A 14,413-nucleotide genomic window follows, 5' to 3' on the forward strand; every position below is an offset into this window, starting at 1 on the left:
CTCTTTTATTGCTGCCTACTTGCCTTTCCAATGCAATGGGCAGCAAAATAACTTGTTGAGAGCTGATCTTCAAATTCAAACTCGCAACAAATTCAAATTTTCCATAATTGGTGACTTCAATGCCAAACACCGTTCATGGAAAAATGCTCATAGCAATTCCAATGGTTATACTATTCAATATCCCAATGGACCAACTTGTTTTTCTTCCAGTCGAAATCCTTCTACAATTGATTTAGTTTTAACGGATTCAAGTCAGCTGTGTGGCCAATTGGTAACTCATGCTGACTTTGACTCTGATCACCTTCCTGTGACGTTTGAAATCTCACATACAACTCTACTTTTAATTATCATAGAGCTGATTGGAATTTATATAAAACGCATATCGAAAGAAATTTTGATATTGATATTCCTCTCGACACCAAAAGTGATATTGATAATGCTCTCGAATCTTTGACAAATTTAATTGTCGAAGCCAGAGACATTGCAATTCCTAAATATGAAATTAAACTTCATTATTATTGATGACGATCTTCAGCTACCGATCCGTCTTAAAAATGTGAGGCGAAGGCAATACCAAAGAACTCGGCATCCGGCGTTGAAAGTTATTTGGCAAGATTTGCGAAATGAAATAAAAAACGTTTCGCTATTCTGAGAAATACCAACTTTGAGAATAATGTCTCGAAGTTGGATCCCAGTTCAAAACCCTCAAAAGATAATTCCAGCGCTTAAAGAGGGAAATAAATTTTTATTAACAAATGGTGAAAAGGCTCAAAAACTTGCTCAGCAGTCTGAGAGTGCCCATAATTTTAGTCTAGGTCTCACTAGTCCAATTGAGGATCAGGTTACACCGAGCTTCGAAGACATTCTCAAGAAAATGTTTTGACCGTTCGTTGGGAACTAATTTGGATAAAGTTAGATCTATTACCAGAAAATTTAAAAATATGAAAGCCCCGGGTGATGATGGTATTTTCTACATACTTATCAAAGAACTTCCTGAGAGCTCTTTATCCTTTTTGGTTAATATATTTAACAAATGTTTTCAATTGGCATACTTTCCAGATAAATGGAAAAACGCCAAAGTTGTTCCAATTTTGACGCCGGACAATAATCCAGCTGAGGCTTCTAGTTATCGTCCAATCAGTTTGCTTTCCTCGTTAAGCAAACTGTTCGAAAAGATTATTTTAAATAGAATGATGGTTCATATTAATGACAATTCTATTTTTGCTGATCAGCAATTTGGTTTTCACCATGGACATTCTACCACCCATCAGTTATTAAGTAACGAATTTAATGCGGCTCAACAAATCTGAAGAATATTCGACTAGAGTTGCTCTTCTTGATATCGAGAAAGCATTTGACAGTGTTTGGCATGAAGGTTTGATTGTAAAATTGATGAATTTTAATTTTCCTCTGTACATCATTAAACTGATCAAAAATTATTTATCAGATCGCTCACTGCAGGTAAACTATCAGAATTCCAAATCTAATAGATTACCTGTAAGATCTGGCGTTCCCTAAGGCAGCATACTGGGGCCCATATTGTATTACATTTTTACTTCTGACTTACCTGATTTACCAACAGGGTGTCAAAAATCTTTGTTTGCAGATGACACGGGCCTTTCCGCCAAAGGGCGAAGCCTTCGTATCATTTGTAGTAGATTGCAAAAAAGTTTGGATATTTTCTGCACTTACTTGCGAAAATGCAAAATTTCCTCGAATGATTCCAAAACTCAGCTTATAATTTTTCCTCATAAGCCGAGAGCTTCATATTTGAAACCTTCTAGCAGACATATTGTCACTATGAATGGGGTTCCAATTAATTGGTCTAGCGAAGCTAAATATTTAGGACTTCTGCTAGATCAAAAACTACCTTTTAAAAGTCACATTGAAGCCATTCAAGCCACGGTGTTGAACTTAATCTATGGATTAAAAAAAACACATTAATAAAGAATAAAAAAAGGCATTCAAGCCAAGTGTAACAAATATATTAACTAGATATTATTAATTATTAAGTGTATTCAGAGGATTCAAAATAAAATTTTGAAAATGATTCTGAAGTTGCCTCCGTGGTATACTGCCGCTAACCGCAAGTCGAGCACATCTGTATATGGAGGCCCATATACAGATGTGCTCGACTTCCGGTTAGCGACAGTATAGTACCAATGAACTTCATAGAATTTCATATTGAGACATTGCAACAAATGTCTAACAAAATAAATTCCAATTTTAGACAAAAATCGTTGCAATCTTCTATTGCAACGATTAGCTCCTTGCACCCTTAGTATAAATTAGGTTAAGTTTAGTTCAAGTTGAAAACATTGTAATTCCTACATGGTTCGATTTAACCAGAGCAAAAATCCTAACTGCCAGAGGCAATTAAAATTTATTAATAATAACTAAAAATGTAACATAGCAAATAAGGATGATAGGGTTAGGAAAACACGGAACACCTAGTCCAAGAGATGAATTCTTGTAGACAATTAGCAAATAAAATTAGTTTAAAAAAACCGCTACATTCATGGTTGGAAGTAAAACAACAAAGGATACCCGTACTGTCGTAATCTGGAAAAGTGACGTAACAGCCATTTTACAACATGCATTTTTTTCATTTTTCTGTTAAAGAGCTCGATGAGTAGCACTCGTTAACACCATTTTTGGAAAATGGCGTATGCGTCACTTTTTCAGATTACGGCAGCGTAGTATGATAACATTCAAGCTAGATTCCGGGGCGAGTCACCATCTAGTAAATGAGAAGAAAGTATCCAAGTTAGTAGAGAAACTGGAGCAACCTGTCCTTATTGGTGTGACGAAGAATGACCAGTCAATGACCGCATGGTATAAAGGTACTATTTGCGGTGTCAACCATCAAGGTGTAACTATGGCCATTTACGATGTGCTGTTTGTGCCGAATCTACGTGCAAACTTGCTATCGGTGAAGCGTATGACCAAGGCTGGTGTGATGGTGAGTTTTGGACCACAAGTTTTAAAGCACGATAGCTCGGTGATTGCAATGCGCCCGCTAAGAGGCCATTTCTATGAACTCGATGTTCTCTACGCGATTGATGGATTTGCAAACGTCTGGGCAGTGGACGTCCGCACGTCCCTAACCAGCTCTCTAAGCTCTGAGACTTTCAGGACAATAGGACAACACGATAGAGGACAACAGAGGAGGACAAGACAATCCGTATCGCCGCAATTACATGCACTGCATAAGGATAGCGAGTGATTAAATTAGAAAACAGATTGAATTTTAGTTAAAGCTATGTTTTTTTCATTTCATTTCCATTAGGTGTTAGTGGTTAATGTTATGTCGTTTTCGGTTATTGCTGGGTCGGACCTAGTTCTGCACTGGATCCGCTCTAACAGCTGTCAAAACGTTCGGTTATTCGTTTCAGGTTCAGATCCGACCCAAAATGAATGAGGTTCGCTCTGCCGATTTATCGAGATCCAACCTAGGTTCACCAATACATTCGAACACGAACTGTCAAACTGGTGTTTATGTTTACGCTGAAAGAAATTGAAAACGTAAAACGCAAAGACAAGGTATTTGGTGAAATCGTAGAAATCGTCTGTTTGTGTTTTGTTTGATAAATTAATTTATCAATTTTGTTGCTGTCTTTCACGGAAAATGGATTATTTTGATTGTTTGCTGTCTTCAAGTTCCTCTGGTGAATCGGACTCAGATACCGAAATATTGTTCACCGCTTTGAATTCTTCAGAAGGAACATCCACTACACACAAAATCAGGGTTGAAATTTTTGTTGAAAATGTGATCGATAAATACAGTGACAAGCAAGTAGGTGTTTTATTTTCACTATTACGTTTTACTTGAAAATATTCTTTTGATATATAAATAAATAGCGTACCGGGAATACCGTTACGCTATGAAATAATCTAAACCAAAATGACCAACGATATTATTATTACTGTATTCCATGTTGAAGTTTCGTGAACAATTCAGATTACAAAGAAGCACAGCAATGTATCTAATAGAAAGATACGAGTCATCGACGTACGGCTGTATCAATGAAGGGAAAGGCAGGAAAGGAATAGCTCCAAAAAATCAAATTCTTGCATTCATATGGTAAGTTGTTTTTTACCTTCTTCTATTTTATTATGTCTTAGCTCGTAAATAATTTATTATCTACATTTAAAAGTATCAGATGAATTATTTGTTAATGTTGTTAATGTTACTTTTTTCAGGTTTTGTGCGAACAAGGATTCTTACAGAGAAGTGTGCAATCTGTTCAACATGGCAGAATCCACTGTTTTTAGCCATTTGAACTCTGTTTTGGATTTCTTTTATGATATATCCAAACAAATAATTAAATTTCCGGACAGTGAGGAGGAGAAACAACAAGTGGCATCGGACTTTCAAAAGGTCAGTATATTATTCCATTTAATTCATCACTTTGTAACTTAATAGGTATTTATTTCAATCTCAACAGTAAGGTAGTCTCCAGTGTTTCGTACGACACACCCATTGTCGAAACTAAGTACAAAATACGTTTCTGTAAAGTTACAAAGTGGTGGAATTAACTCGTCATAATAATTGTAAATTATTCTTTCTTATGCTTCAAAGGTTTCAAAATTTGAAAATGTGATTGGTTGTATTGATGGATCTTACATCTCAATCCGAAAGCCGGCCAAGAAAATTAGATCCACTTACATCAACAGACACGACATGGTATCTATTACACTCCAAGGTGTTTGTGATTCAAAAAAAAGGTTTTTGGATGTTTGTGTTGGATCACCAAGCAAAATTCATGATTCGAGAATATTTTCCTTATCACCGTTAAGCGAAAATTTGGCGATTATATGTAACCAGAGGTATCACCTGCTTGGTGATGCGGCTTATCCTCTACGGGAATACCTCTTAACTCCATATAGACATGATGGGCGAATGACGCATAAAAAACAAAAGTACAATCTAAAGCATTCACAAACACGAGTTCTCATAGAAAACGCTTTTAGCCTACTGAAGACACGATTCCGGCAGTTGATGCGACTTGATTTTTTTACTATAGAGAGAATGTGCAAGTTTGTTATGGCATGCTGCGTGCTACACAACATATGCATAAGTCTTAATGACCTCATTGAAACTGACGAGGAGCTTATAATGCATGAGAGCAATAATAACGAGCAGAGGAATGCTGTCACAACTAACGATCCAGATATCCGCAGCCTGCCCATGATTTCATAGTTGACGTAACAACCAGCACCATCGATGTTGGGAAAACGCATTTTTATTAATTTTACCCGAATCATCATATCAATCAACAAAATACATGAACTAATCTGTCTAAATGGACAATATTAGTAGTTATTTGAAGGCCGCGGGGAATTAATTATTATTCCTTTGATTGGAGTGGTCAAAATATGCATACGACAGTTTATGCGATCAAACAAACGTTTTGTGAAATGTTTGTTCCCATAACATGGCGTAAAAACCAGGTTACTATGTGTGGTTATATAGCGCTAAAGAATAATTGTAGTTAGTTCCAACGATTTATTGATTGAAGAAGGGAAATCTTTTGAAAAGTTCGAGTTTCCGTGAAAGGTTTTTCGGATAGCTCTTTCCGTGAAAATTAAAATTATGTGGTAAAGATAAAATTATGTGTGGAAGAGTTCGTGTTGCAAAGAGTTTAATCAGTACCGTACGGGGATTTTTGCACTATTACAGCATTAGAATGGTTCTGTAACAAGTGTACAAGCAGTTACCGTTGGTCAAAGCCCTCTTTCCTACCAAATTTAAAGCAAACATGGTTCCAATCCCTATTTTAAAATATTCGAGTAGACGAGGATTAGAAGTAGATCAATCGTGATTAGATTGCAAAATGAGATATCGGCCTGATTTATATGTAGGATATCAAAGCACAAAATATCAGACGAAAATATCCAAATTTGCTCTGAAATATCATGAGGCTATCAGTGGTACTTGGAAGAAGTAATTAATATCTCGAGCTATTAGTTTGTTTTTATCCATAACACTTAAATAACACTTCGGTGCATTTTTTTGTTGATATTCTTGCCTGCTCTTTCGAATCTTACATCAAAGTCCTCCATATCATGTTTTATAATTCAGTTCTGTCCGCGTAAGGTAATGAAAAACATGAATAAGAATTGCATTGCAATTGTAAAAACTAAAATAACAGCCGTGGAATATATTAGGATCCTTCCCGGTAAATGTGCTTGAAATATACATACCAATATTATCAAGCTGAGGTACAAATAAAAAGCCATTTAACACGCAGTAATTCTTATGTATTAAGTCCTCAATGGCAGACCTCTCCTGCCACGCAAAAAATAAAGCTAGATTTTGGTTCTGATATGCACTTTTAGAAAATATCCTTAAATTACTACATTTTAGAGGAGGAATGGGGATTTAGATAAGTGTGATTTCCCATACACAATTATGATATGCTTCTAAAAAAGTGTGACACAAATGGATAATCATTGCGTTACATAATTAATGGATTTTCATTCTTCTTTTATATTAAACTTCCTTTTGAATGATCGCGATTGTCTTAAATCAAAACTTTTTTCCACAAGAAATGCTTGCATTAGCAGGAATTTGTATATTAATTTTTTGGTTACAAAATCAGTGACGCCCAAATCATAAAGTAGTCCTGAAATATGACAAAGTAAAACGAAAACCTCTGTTGTGCTTAATTAGTGGCTTGTGAATGTCGAAAAAAATGTGAGACAGGTTTTTGCTCCGTATTGCAGCAGGTAATGGAGGTACGTCAACTTATGCGATCAAATGACCATTTTTCCAAAAACAATTATCGCCATAACTCGAATGTTTCCGAACAAAACATGAATATTTTTTCATGGAGCATATGTATAATCGTACGAAGAATCCATATCCGCAAAAAAATGTGTTTTGGTCATTTTGGCTTATACGTCAACTATGTGATCATGGGCAGCGCAATGCTGCTCTTCGACGGCTAGTAGAAATTAAAAGAGATAGTATTGCAGATAGTTTTTAATAAATATTAATCCGTAAGACCATATGACGTAAACCATATTTTGACAAATATAAGCAACATAATGCAATAAAAAGATGTTGTGTTGATTTTCTTTAATTTTATAAATAAAAGCGTTCATTTTCTTAAATTTTTATTTGTATTGTCTCTAGGGATAGTTTTGATTTAAATAAAATACAATTTGAATTTGAATTAATTTTAATTTATTTAAATATGATCTACAGCTAGAAAAGCTTGGACTATGTAACAAAGATATATCGGTTTAGAAATCAGCAGTTGGAGTCTGTTCACTAGTTAGGGGAAAGTAGGGCTAGATCGCCAAAAAATATAGTATCATCAGTAAGCAAAATTTTCACATTATAGACGAATCCAAGTAAAAATAAGGATCATACATCAATTAGATTTTAATTAAATTTTTTCTAGAATTTATTATAAGCATTTAAAAATGATCTTCCTATGCTGTGTTGTAGGATTTGTAAAAATTAACACCGCCGTGTCTTCTTCTTATTTTTACTTGGATTCGTATATTAATACGAGGGAAGGTGCTTTATAATGTCAAACGGTAATAAAACTGATAAACACATTAATGCAACCTAAATTACTCTTGTAATATTCATTAGAAGTTGGTTCAGTGGAGGTTGAGGTTTTATATCTAGAATTAATTTTTTATTGAAAAATCTAATGTTTACCTAATGCACAGACAAACAAACGTAACACTAGAGAATTTACCATTGACCGTTACATGAACGATCAATTTGATTTTGATTTATTTCGCGTTAAGATGTAAAAACTTGAATAATCCATATTTTTGGACCCAAAATAGGGGAGACCATAAAGTACGTCACGCAAAAATTTGCGCAAAAATTTTAGACCCCCCTCCCTCCTTTGTCACACTTTTTGTATTAATCCTCTTACCCTTCCCCCTCCCCCTAGAAGCGTGACGTACTTTGTGGATGACCCCATAGATGACTGAGAGACAATCTTGCTGTATACGAAAGATTTTTTGAGTACCACAAGAGCTTAGAGTGGCGATTTTTACCCACTTTCTATTCTTCCATCCTCTATGTAATTTTAATACTTTAATAATATTTTCATATATTGTCGATTTTATTTTAGTTTCCTATTATTTTACCGGGGAGCCATATTATTGGCCATTGTGGTTAGCACTTCAGTCAATTTCTCAAGTTTTTCCAATTTCTCCTCATGTCGTTTTTGCTTCTCCGCAGCACGAATCTGACGGTTTTCACACTCCATCAGATAGGCATCCAAAAAGCTCGCCTGAATATCTCGACTATTCTTCCGTTTTTCAGTAAAAGGCGGTGGGGACACTATATCTACGTTTTCTGTAGTGGAACCGGAAGATGTCGATGGTTGGGGCTCGTCGTCGGTGCTTTCTGAAATTGTCAATCTTTTCCTTTTATTGGTAGAATCATTTGAGGAAGAAGGTAAAACCGGAGCCTTTCTTTTTATAGTTGTAGGTGTCATAATTATCTCCGGCTCGATGGAGTCGTCCAACGCAGTTATTTGTGCCATCTCGTCGTCAAATGGTGTTTTAATGATTGTGCTACCGGACGTCCTGTTATTTTTGGCAGCAATTTTGGTTCGTCTTAACACGTTTTTCCAACGGTTTTCAACCTGCGACGGAGAGAACTCAACGCCGAGCACTTGCAACATTTCTTGGCTAATTTGCGTAAAAAGTTGCTTTTTATTCTTGAATGGCTGCATAGGACCAACCTTGGCCATAAACTTCCTGTATGTCGTCAACATGAAGTTCGTCTGCTCATCGCTCCAGTTAACCACCGTTTTCGACAAAACGGAACTCGCAGTACCGGGTTCTGCAGAGCTAGACGACTCTAAAACAGGAAGTGGATGCACCGTTTGTAAATGGTAGTATTCGGCTACCTCCGCATACTGGACTTCAACGATCGTCCCGTCTGGAATTATGAATGTATAATTTACAGAATGAATCATTTTGGCTTCATACTGAATTAAAAAAAAAATGATAATTTAATTTGAAAATAATAAAATGTAAAATTAAGAAATTAAAAAAAATATATATAAACTTTGATTTTTTATTTGAAAATTACCATTTTTAATTTAAATTTCTTAATTCATTATAAACTTATAATTTCAATTCAAATATTAAATTTAAAAAGTTGGAAAATGAAATTTAAATTAAACAAACTAAAAGAAATGAAAATTTGAAAAATAAAATTTTAAATTTAAATTTGAACATTCAAATTTTTTTCCCTACAGATTTCAAATTCAACAATTAAAATTTTGAGTTCCAAATTCTACATTTGAATACTTAGAATACCAGAATTTAATAATAAACAAACTTCTTATTGGCATTACATTGCCACTCTGCAGCTTCGTGTTCTTCCAGCATTTCCACAGTTATTACCTGCGATGTTTTCAATAACCTTTTCAGATTACGTAGTTTATGTAAATAATTATCGTGTTAAATGTGAGAAAGAAACTTGAATGTGTGGAAATTGGCATCAAGTTACTCTTCATCAGGATATGTTTTATCATAAATGGGATAATCAGAATAGGGATAAGCCAAGTTTACCATTTTTGCATTCGTATCATGAGGTTAACATGCTAAGCCTTTGATGCCCCAGGGAAGCCGAGAAAACCAGAAGAACCTAGCCACCTTCAGCATGGACTTGCTTTGTAACCGCGTATCTACGGCTAAGGCAAAAAAATTATAAAATAATGTAACTATTTTTTTTCGATTATTTATTTTTATTGTCTAATTAAACATTTTTTTCATTAAATTTCGTTACTTTTCTTCTACGATGTTTTTTCTTAATTGTTCAATTTTTTTCCTTACATTTACTTGTTCCATGTTTAACCTTTAATTACCAATACTATTTTTTTAATAAAATGATGACAAATATGTGAAATGAGAAGCAATAATAAATACGGAAACAGAAGAAAACAAGAAAACTAAACAAACGCAATATTAAAGTGTAGTGGATCTCAGTTTAATAAATTATAAATTATTGAATATACTGATACTGAAATTTAATTGATATGGTGGTGCTATTTCTGCGAAGGTTCCCATCGATTCGTTAGGTTTTGGCGAAGGACTTGGTGCCCGTTCCAGCCGGGCTCGCATCGTAGACGAAAGATGGAGTCGGTCTTCAGCGTACATCGGGTCCGGAAAGAAGACCGAACCCGCGTTATTTCACGTCTTGGTGGAATGTCGTTGTTCCGTGGAACATTGTCGGCAAGGCCGGATGGCTATTATGCAATCCATAACAATCGAACGGATCACTGTTTCACGATAATGTCTGATGTGTCCAATTGCGAATATCACGGCCGAACGTCGGCAACGATGACATTGTACTGGGTACTGTAAACATTTCATTTTGAATGGTTCGCTTCATTGGTCTCATATAAGGCGACGCATATCCAAATTGTAGTACACATCCATTTCATCATGGTAAACTTTTCCTAAAACAATTCAAACATTTTTGGTAAACATTATAATTGTTCAATCCCTACTTCTACAAAAACTTACCCCTGGAATTCTTGCTGCTGGTTCTTTCTTCAGAATGCCATTCCTCGGCGGAATCTTTCCCTTTCGTTTGAGCAACCGCAGCCGGGCATTACCACAGTTCCTCGCAATATCAACCATTGGGACCATCGCGGGTATACTTCCTTGCAATTACTCCGGATCTGGGTTTGCTTTGCGGCCCACTTTGATTGTAGGTAGCTTTCTTTCCACCGACCACCACCAGTCAGTTCCAGTCGCTTTCTGATGGTTTTCTTTTTGATGTCATCGATGTTCAGGCTCATCGCATCCATCTTGTTTGGGAATGTTCCAATCGTTCCAATATTAGATACTGATGATAACGTTGCACTGTTTTTTTTTAAGGAGAACGCCAACAACAGCTTCCGTGCAAATGGGCTTTTGGCTGGATTGATTTTCGTCGATGTTCCACCAGTAAACTCTCCAATCGAAAACCTCGAAAACGAAACTGAATACACTAGTAGCGCTGTCCAATGAGCAGCTCGAAATAGCTCGAAGTTGTTCCCGTCCTGCTCATTCTTTTTTGTCAACAAACGGACATGAGAGGGATGGGAATAACTTCGAGCTGCTTATTGGACAGCAAAAATTCATCACAATTTCACTCATTTCACTGCTAGGCTTTTACCGCTTTTACCGACTACGATTACTGATGGATAATGATGATTTCTGCTAATCAATGATTGACTTTTTGTGATAAGGTGGTGAAAATCAGTAGTCCGCCGCTAGTGACGTCACTATTAGCGTTGCGTAAGCTAAGAAGGAGAGTACAAGAGATAACTAATGGCAAACCGCGCTGAGCTGCACCACCTTGTCACAGAAAATCACGATAACAAAACTTGCATTAGTACAGTGCAGCTATCAATAAAATGAAACCGTAAAAAAAACACCGTGAGCATTCGAAGCACATCATATTTGAATATTTAGACCGCCTCACGTTTATAGCGTTTGTTACATACTTCAAGGCAATAGTAAATCTCGCCGTGAAAATACAACTTGTACGTTGATAGTTCCTCATTTTTAAACACCCTGGCAGATTATGCACTTCGGACAATTTTCAATTCAATGTAGTCCATTTGAACTTCTTTTCACTGCTTCACCTTCACTCAGCAACAAAAAACAATATTCTACTCTTTGTGTGATTCAATTCTTTGTTTTAAAATAAAAGGTCCCCCATCTTGATAGATCTTAATATGTTTTTCATTGGATATTTCACAAAGTGTTTCCATTTTTTGTTAGCTGTTCCATAATTCATAATTCAAATCTTCCGTAACAAATTCACCGTTAATTAGAACACCACTTAAAATCAGCATAATAGTTTTGCCCGTTAACAAAACGGAATAGCATAATTACACTATAAAAAAAATACACGAGAGGACCGTGTGTTCTACACATGAATTTGCGCATGTTGTCAAAGCAAATCAATATCACGTGTAAAACATATGACATCGCTCATTCGAAACTCTGCATTTGTTTATAAACAAACCACACGGTATTAACGTGTAAAACAAATAGAATTCTGTTGCTTGACTTGTCAGAGTCACTTGTTTGATATGTGATATCGAAAGGTATTCGTGTTGAATTTCGTTTGTTATAACAAGTGAATTTCGTGTTTTCTTTCATATTTAAATGATAATGATGATTGCCTATCCGTCCGGAATCCGATTTCCGTCAGCGGATCGAAATCCATTTCGAAAAACAGTTTTCATAACTTCAACTATACTTGATTAGAAAAACCGTCTCTCGTTGGTTTTCGAAACTATGACGGAAATCGCATTCCGAACAGATAGAATAAAATTCGAACAAGTTTGATTAAAATGTAGGTGATTGTATTCATTATTTTTAGAAATGCTGAACCACACCAACCAGCATTAACGAACTGAGGCCGAAGAGTTTATTCTAGGACAGGTAAATGCTTTCATCTTCCGAAATCTGCAACCAATAAATAAGATTCTCATCATCTACACAGATCGCCAGGAAATTCAAAGGATTGCTGCCGGAAAATGTGATCGGTTCGGTGCTGATGCCTACCAATAATAGGAAGCCGCCATGAAGTACGTACGTCGCAAAGGATATTCCGAGGGACCGATACTGAGGATTCGTCGTTGTTTTTATGAAAAACAAATGCCGCAGCAGTGGGAAGAAAACATGCAATAAATAAGAAAATGCACCAAGTTAGTATGCTCCGATTAGCTTCAACACCAACGAGGAGCCACAGCAGGTCAGGTCAGTTTTCCCAGAGCAAAAAATTCAATTTTGAAATATTTATATAAGTATATAAAAAAATAATAAAATATTCAACTAACTTCTGTATTGTTATTGGTTTTCAACCGTATAATAGAAATCGCATTCCGAATGAATCAAATGAAATAAAAACAAATTATTCAAAGAAAAAAAACAAGATATCTACATTTTTTACAGTTTTAAATTTGTATATAGAATAAAAAGATTTCGAGAGCTTCTTTGTACATAGATTTGTAGGCATTAACTTATGTTTACCTAAGACAGCAGTTTAGTTTAAATTTGGTAAACTTCTCTTTTTTCGTCTATTTATGTACAAAGTTGCTTATTCCACACATGCCGCAATGTCTTCTGCCCTTTGGGTCACTGAACAGTGAAATGCCTCTTCCTTCCACCAACGCTTTATAACCATTATAGAAACACGAACGAACACGAATATATTTCTTCATAAATAATATTCAAACATAGTATTTTTCTTCTTTATTGAAGTGGAATTTAATATAAAACTATAGTTCACTATCGCTGATAGCTGAAAATTGTTACAACCTTTTCGAAACATGCATGAACATGTGCGATTTTATTGGAATGATGACAATTGGAGTCTCATCAGAATCCTTACCTAAATTCGTTTCAATTGATTCATAACATATTTAAGATAAACATATGACATCGTGGTGTATCAAGTATGAAATTTTATATAAACATTGTCATTTGAACTGAGTTTGTAAAGAACATCGCAGTGATGTGAAATACATTAGACTTGATGGTGTAACTTGGAATGAAATATCAACATTTTGAAACATATGAGTCGAACGTGTATTTGTTATGGGTATTCATGGATATGCATATCATATCGTGGTGTATCAATAATGAATTCAGATACTAACTTTGTCATTTGAAATAAGAATGTCAAGAACATCATAGCGATGTGGATTACACTAGACTTCATGGTGTCAGCTGATTGAAAATATCCATATTCCGAAAAACATGAATCGAACGTGTATTTTTTTATCAGTGTACCGATAATGCTTCGGAGCGGCACAATTCCTTCACGGCAATCCACATTGCCATCGTCATTCACTACAAGTTCGTAATCACACAGATTGATTTGCTGATTATTTGCCATTTTTGTAAAATAAAACAGTTAACACCTAAAACAGAAAATAAATGTTACTTTGAGGAGCTTTGAAGTTTTTCTGCCAGCTGATAAAAGTGCGTGAAAACAAAACGGATGACAGTGCCTGAGCTCTCACTAACACCATCATACTGACTCTACCCTGATTCGTTTTTCGTTCGGTTATTCAGAGTCGGGGTCGGACCTGACCCAGGTCTAAAACCGAAAACGACATTAGTGTTTGTGGTGACCACACGACGCGTTGGGGCCCATTGAAGATATGCTGACTTACTGTGACCTGCATTGCGCCGACCGGTCCTTGAGACAGTCTAGGGTAATTCGGGAAGTTAGTTCCGGCGCTTTACCGCCAGCTGAGCACTCCGCTGAAAGATTTTGTGTCATTTGGTGACCTTGTACGCCGGATGAGAGTTGGCACATTTCCAGGAGATGGACCTCCGTTGGGATGCTTCGATGACCTGGCCGGTCTTTCGTGAGCTCGTCATTATAGATTCGTGGTGGCTCGCCGTTTTG

At 35.9% G+C, this 14,413-nt stretch overlaps 1 protein-coding gene and 1 long non-coding RNA gene across 3 annotated transcripts; one reads left to right on the plus strand and one right to left on the minus strand.

Moving 5' to 3' along the window:
* Positions 1 to 3,477: 3,477 nt before the first annotated feature.
* LOC134221352 (putative nuclease HARBI1) lies at positions 3,478 to 7,835 on the plus strand. Its single transcript, XM_062700548.1, has 5 exons — positions 3,478 to 3,796; positions 3,945 to 4,084; positions 4,204 to 4,381; positions 4,583 to 5,179; positions 6,930 to 7,835. The coding sequence occupies exons 1-5, from the start codon at positions 3,629 to 3,631 to the stop codon at positions 6,990 to 6,992; spliced, it is 1,146 nt and encodes a 381-aa protein (XP_062556532.1). The 5' UTR covers positions 3,478 to 3,628; the 3' UTR covers positions 6,993 to 7,835.
* Positions 7,836 to 9,235: 1,400 nt separating this feature from the next.
* On the minus strand, positions 9,236 to 14,113 carry LOC134227923 (uncharacterized). 2 transcript variants are annotated; one of them, XR_009983791.1, is made up of 3 exons: positions 13,789 to 14,113; positions 10,519 to 10,978; positions 9,236 to 10,451 (listed from the first exon to the last, which is right to left on the minus strand). It is a non-coding gene; the product is annotated as an uncharacterized LOC134227923 (long non-coding RNA). The 2 variants fall into 2 exon arrangements; XR_009983792.1 differs by lacking the exon at positions 13,789 to 14,113 and adding an exon at positions 11,487 to 11,867.
* Positions 14,114 to 14,413: the final 300 nt, after the last annotated feature.

Source organism: Armigeres subalbatus, chromosome 3 (assembly GCF_024139115.2).
Source record: "Armigeres subalbatus isolate Guangzhou_Male chromosome 3, GZ_Asu_2, whole genome shotgun sequence".
NCBI classification, from domain to species: domain Eukaryota; kingdom Metazoa; phylum Arthropoda; class Insecta; order Diptera; family Culicidae; genus Armigeres; species Armigeres subalbatus.